Source organism: Paralichthys olivaceus, chromosome 2 (assembly GCF_024713975.1).
Source record: "Paralichthys olivaceus isolate ysfri-2021 chromosome 2, ASM2471397v2, whole genome shotgun sequence".
NCBI classification, from domain to species: Eukaryota; Metazoa; Chordata; class Actinopteri; order Pleuronectiformes; family Paralichthyidae; genus Paralichthys; species Paralichthys olivaceus.
This window is the reverse complement of record NC_091094.1, coordinates 11,564,608-11,570,945: the sequence shown is the minus strand read 5'-3', so window position 1 is coordinate 11,570,945 and position 6,338 is coordinate 11,564,608. Positions and strand designations below refer to the sequence as shown.

Below are 6,338 nucleotides of genomic sequence, written 5' to 3'. Positions count from 1 at the left end.
TAACATTGACAATAGCTGCAGCTCCTTGTGAGCTCTTCCAGAGAGACGGCCCAAAAAACAATACCAGAGTCTCGTTTTAGATGGAATGCAGCATCGTTACCTAAAGAGTTCTGGGATATTTAGGCCGGTGGACCCAAAATGTAGGAGTGAGGCAGATCCAATTACAAAAAACAGAACTTATTCCAGCTCAAAACAAGGGGCAGGCCCAGGAAGAAACAAAACTCAAACTGTCCATGAAAAAAAAAACAAGGCAGGAACCACAGGAGGCAAACTGACAGCAACTAAGACCATGACCTTACATACAACTCGATAAAGACAGAACTGAGGACTTGACTTAAAAACAAACTGAACTGATGACAAACTAGTGACAGGTGACACAGGACAAACAAATCAAGGCAGGAAGTAAATCGAACAGAAACACAAGGGAGATCAGACTTTCAAAATAAAACAGGAAACAGAATGAAACAAATCTAAACACATATCTGAACACAGAATTAGACAAAATCTAAACAGGATAAAACACAAATCAAAACAGAGTGGAACACAGAATGAAACACAAAGTGGGACACAGAATGAAAAAAAGGAAACATAGGTAAAGGTCAAATAACCAAAAGTGTCCATAATAAGAATAATCCACAAAAAACAAAAACTCTTTATCCAAGAGTTTAAAAAAAAGTTTTTAAATGGAGAAAATGCTCTAACATGCTGATGTGTGGTACCAGGTGTAATGATAACCTGCTCCCCACATAGACTGTATTTAAATATGGATGACATGACAGCTCCCAAACCAAAGTGTATTGATCGCCCCCTGGTGGCTGGCTGCCAAGTCATAAACTCCACCTCCTCCATAAAAAGTAAACTAAAAAGTCAATAAACATGTAGCATAAATCTGTCTCAAAGATGGTTTCTGTCATTTCTGTTAAGTTTGGTTTTGATCAGTTATTTGATGCTGTAAAAACAAGTAGTACTTCAAGTAGTTCCATACCATGGTTCTATCCCCCAATCATGACTGAATATGGGATATTTAGGCTTCATTTCTCGAAAGTGGGACGACATTGAGACGCTTCTTTGATATTTGTTGTTGATAAATTTAATTACAAACCAAAAATGTCAACCTGCTGGTGGCACTGGAGGAAAGGTCAGACGATCGGCCTCAGGTATCCCCTGTGGAAAATGAGTATCATTACAAAATACTATGAGAATCCATTCAATAATTGATGGAGCCCATATTGGAGCTAAGCTTATGGCATGGCTTAAAACACAACAACAAATATGCATAAACACTGATTCCATTGTGGTACAAATTAAAAAAAAACACTCCTCACCTTGTAGGATTGATTTAGATTTTAATGGGTATTATACAAGTTTTTCAAAGGAAAAACAAAAACATTGTAAGAGGCAAGTGAAACCCCACTTCCAAACCAAAACTACAACAGTATCAGCTAACAAAATGGATATTGCTATTACACTGTACCCAACAAATACTGAGAGAGGGTATCATAATGATAAGACATAAAAGTGTTTCTTGTCTATATATATATTTATATATATACGAGAGCACCTAAAGTTGAAACCACGAAAAGGTGTCGCTTCTACTCTATTTGAAGGGAGGTTGGAGGTGCAGAGAATTCAAATCCATTTTTCAGTTTTTGGTCTGTGGTGTAATATATACTCTATAATTCATCAAATAATAAAGATTCTTCTCAAATAAACAAAATCAAGGGAGAAATTATAATCTGTTTCAAACCTACAAACTCTACTGATAGGTCAAGTTCGTGACTATATTTATGGTTTACCACCCATTCTGGTAAATGCCCTGTGATTGCAATGATATTCAGGGATACGACATTGAAATTGCAAATCCAAATATAGTCTCTTTTTGGTTTCAAGTAAGAGCAAAAAATAATTCAATCAGTTTAAGTCTGGAGCAAGCAAACATACCAACAAATATCTTATTTACAATATCATCGTATGTACATCAGAGGATACTGAGGGAAAGAAAGTATGCTTAAATTCCAAGTTCATGTTAACTTGTGATTTAAAAAAAAAAAGTAGAAGGGAGTACAATGCACAATGCAAGGTTCTTTTCTTTAAAAAGTGCAATTCCTTTTCTTAAAGTAAAAAAATATATATCCATATTTTGTATATATGTAGAAATGTTGTTCATATAAACAGCATTTGTTGATTTAAGAGCCTAAAACCAGTGACTAAAAATGAATGCTTTCTGTTAATAGGCAGCAAATTATTATAGAATATAAATTATTTTACAATACTCATTAGAAAATCAGAAGTACCGCATTTCAACAAATACAGGCAGCTATTGAAGTTTTTTTTTCTTTTAGAAGGGCATCTGTAGACTGCACTAATGTGGGCAAGAATTTTAACCATTTATCACATGATTTGGTTGCAAAAAACATTACTGGAAAAAAACAATGTTCAAACAACAAATAAAGTTGCATCATAATATTACAAAGTAACACTTCCATAAAATATCTAAAGCATTAAACAGTGGTGGACCTGAAGGAAGCCCACGTAACCTCCAATACTTCAGGTTTATAAAATACAAAAGGTAGACAAGCTCGTATACACGCGTACATGTTTGAATATGGATGTTTTTTTCTTGCCTGTGGAATAACAGTGCTGCGCAAGCAATATTTCTTAAAAAGTACATCCTCTACACAGTTATAAAAAGCAAGCGGATATTAAAAGTAAATAGTGGTAAACTGGTGTCTCTTGTTTCCAGTGGTCTGCAATGACACCTTTGAGTGTACCAGTATTCTGTGGCACCGAGAGTTTCGTCATCTGCTCATGTTTCACCAGGCGCAACTTGTTCCTTCCCTTCATATTCAAGTAGTGTTATGTGGCTATATTTGCACATCGTAGAATAGCTTATACCAAAATAAAGTCCGTGGACAGCGTCAGATGTCTGACGTCACTGGAGAGATGTGTTCATCGCTGAAGAAGTCTTTCTAATGCTCGACAACATGCTGAGACATCATGCTACTTTCCAGTTAATGTCATTATATTCATATATTGTCATAATAATATCATGTAATATCATATCATATTATATATGACAGATTTTTTTCCTCTTACAAAACTGACATTTTGTCGAGCCTCTTTTCAATAACAGGAGGTGCAACAAAGTCCTTTAATCATGCTCCTTTTGTTTTGAGTCCTTTTCTCCAGTTCTGAATGTGCAACTTTAGGATCCGTTGGTGAGTTGTGCGGTCTGTCTGTGTTTATCTGTGTTTACGTTGTTGGGGTCTCCGGGGGGGGTGCTGTCAGCCTGCAGCGCCAGCTGGATTTGCAGGTCTTTAACAACGCTCTCCAGGCTCTGCCGAGCTTCTCTCTCCTGCTTGAGCTCCTGCCTCAGCTGCTCGCGGTCAGATTCTGCTTGCTGGAGCTGCACATGAAGCTCTTCCATCTGCACAGCACAACAGACAGCAGTTAGAGTAAATGAAACACATGTAAAGGACGTGATCAATAATCTGTTATCTGTTAGTGGTCAGGCATCTTGCAGACGTCTCACCTGAGTAGAGTACTTGACCCGGAGACGCTCTGCCTCACAGCCTTTGTCACAAACTCGCAGCTGCCTCTCCCTCTCCAGCTCTCCCTTCAGTCGCTCGCACGACTCCTCTGCGTCCCTCATCTTTCTCTCCCAATCCACACGAAGGCGTTCAATCTCCTTTCGCAGGTTGCGCTTGGCTTCAATGGCCTCACGAAGGCGTCCTTTCTTAGCCACCCTCACAAACTCCAATTCCTGTGAAAAACATCAGAATCATTTCATGTTCCATACACTGATATTCATGGACAGATTATTGTTGCGCAGCAGTGTAGTACTTCACAAGAACAGGGCTGTGTTACCTGCTGTAGGCTGCGTTTAGCTTGTACAGCAACTGCCAGCTTTTCCTCCTGCTTCACTCTCATCCTGACAATCTCCTGCAGCAGTTTCTCACGAGCTTCTTTGCTGTCCAGGCCTGCGTACAGCATCTGTCTCAGGGAGTCCATCTCCGGGCAAACGGGCCCTGACAGCCAGACAGGTCCCTCCTGAGCTCGAGTGACACTCTGAGGGGTGAGAGTCTGAGACACGCTGGTACAAGCTGACGGAGGAGAAGCCAAAGAAGAGGGTGCCACTGGACCTAGAGGAGGGAGAGAAAAGATTAATATGTAAGAACGTTGTGATATTTCTCAAAGAAGTACGCAACGTGTAAATGTGGGATTTTTCTTGTTCAAAGTTAATTATTTTTAGCTAAATGTTTCAACCATTTAGGTTCAAAGGTTTTATTTGTCATCTGCACAACAGATACAGCGTACATGTTGGCAATGAAAATCTTAAATCCCAGGCACCTCAAGCAACTCAACATGCAAGTGTCAGAAAATAAGAGTAACAGTTTATCCATTATATTTACCTCTCTACTGTATTTTTAATAATTTCAAGCTCTGCCCAAATTCAAAATAGTTTAATACTTTATTGTAACATGTGGTGTTAGACCTTATTCATGTGTATGGATATATCTATATCTATATATATTAGTTCAGCTACTCTGCCTTTATATCCCATGGCAACAGCATCATTAATTCTCGGGTACATCTGCTCGACTGGGATAAAGCATTGATACTGAAACTTTGATGGTTTAATAGTTTCACAGTGGAACTGAACACACAACATTACAGAGAGGGATTTTTTTTTGCTACATAACAGCAAATTTAATTTCCCTTGCACTTCTTCCATTTGACACCGGGTGGCGTAGTTGCACAGGAGTCACCCCAGACCAGCTCTACCATGGCTCATTTCCAGTGGGGATCATGTGTGATAAAAGTTGTAACTGTAAAGTGTGTGTGTTATATAGGCTGACTCCTGTGAGGGATGAATTCTTTCTCTTTCATTCCATGTGAAGAGTGGTACTCACAATCATCGCAGTCGTCCACATCAATCTCTCCATCGGTGTCCATGTTGTCAGCTTGTTTGCTGGGACTGGAAGAGGCCGGTTGTGCTGCAGGCTGTACGTCTCCATTATGCAGCTCCTGTGGCGGCCTGGAAATGGCTGTCAGTCCCCTGCCAGGAGCCGGACTCTCCCTGGGATGGACCAGGGGAGCGAGTGTCAGATTGGGATCCGTCAAAGCCTCCTGATTCTTAGAATAGGACCTATGGAAGCAGTGGAGGTAGATTTACAACATTTCACTCTACTGAGTTCAGATATTATGCCTGTAAAAACTGAAACTGTTACAGCTCTCGGATGACTCACCTCTCTGCCTCACTCTGAGAGGCTGGTTTCTCTTTCTCTGCAGCTTTAGGAGACCAGGGGCGGAAAGCAGAGGGCCTCTGTTTCAGTTGGACTTGTTTCAGATCCTGGAACAACAAATGAAACAACAAGCTCGGATCAACCCACAGTAAACTACAGCTGGAACATTAAATCAGCTGTGATGAACACACTCATTTAACAAGGCAGGTAACACAGATGATTCCACGACGATTCACCTTGTGTGCAGACTTGGACAATGACTGTAACCAGTCTGGTTTCCTGTCTTTTTCAGCAGACGGAGATTGCAATTTGTCGAATTTGGACCTCTTGGCTGGGACTGGGCTGGGAGACTGTGGGAAGAGGAGAGAGAGAATAGATGGTTAATCATCATCATCCTCTGCAGAGATAAAGTGCAGATATTACATCATGGAGCACTGTGGAGAATTCAAGAGCCCACAACTTCTAAAAATGATACTGTATGACTGTAAATGGCATCATTCATAAGCAATGTGTGGATTTGTCAGAACATGAGTGTGTCCCAAAAATTTTTTTGTTTCTCAACTCAGTCTTGTTTAATATTTGCAGGACAAGAGCAGAGAGTCACAGTGAGGTGGAAAACAGAAGAAAAAGAAAACAGTGGAGAAGTCACAGGGAGGGAAGGAGGATATAGAAGATGTGTCTGTGTAAGCGTTCAGTCTCTGAGCTTGGCAAGTCCCTGTGTGTGCGTGTGTGTGTGTGTGCGTGCAGGGCTTTGAGCTGAGCAGACACTCAAGCTGGTCTGGCTGGCAGCCAGTAGGGCTACATTGCTCCCTGCCAGGCAGAAGAGGCGCCGTCAGGTGGAGCAGATCGACTCCCCGAACCACAGAAATATTGCGATACAGAGGCAGACGGAGGTAGACAGAGATGGAGACAAATTAAAGTAATTGCACTCTGATCTGACAGCAATCGCATTGCAGTGTACAGGGAGGGATGCATGTTAATGCAGGGCTGCAGATACATGAGAGAGACTGTACTTTAGGGAGGGACACATCTGCCTCAAAATACTGACTCTCAGGAGCTTCTTTCTTGCATATTGTATATTGTCTCTGTGTG

At 40.8% G+C, this 6,338-nt stretch overlaps 1 protein-coding gene across 1 annotated transcript in view; it reads right to left on the bottom strand.

The window, feature by feature from the left end:
- Positions 1–1,326: 1,326 nt before the first annotated feature.
- skib (v-ski avian sarcoma viral oncogene homolog b) overlaps positions 1,327–6,338 on the bottom strand; it is a 31,937-nt gene continuing 26,925 nt past the window's right edge. Inside the window, exons 2-7 of the mRNA XM_069535755.1 lie at positions 5,483–5,596; positions 5,250–5,353; positions 4,914–5,149; positions 3,868–4,142; positions 3,533–3,763; positions 1,327–3,427 (exon numbers count right to left, since the gene is read on the bottom strand). Coding sequence (XP_069391856.1) covers positions 3,206–3,427; positions 3,533–3,763; positions 3,868–4,142; positions 4,914–5,149; positions 5,250–5,353; positions 5,483–5,596 — 1,182 coding nt within the window. The 3' untranslated portion in view covers positions 1,327–3,205. The remainder of the gene's footprint in view (positions 3,428–3,532; positions 3,764–3,867; positions 4,143–4,913; positions 5,150–5,249; positions 5,354–5,482; positions 5,597–6,338) is intronic.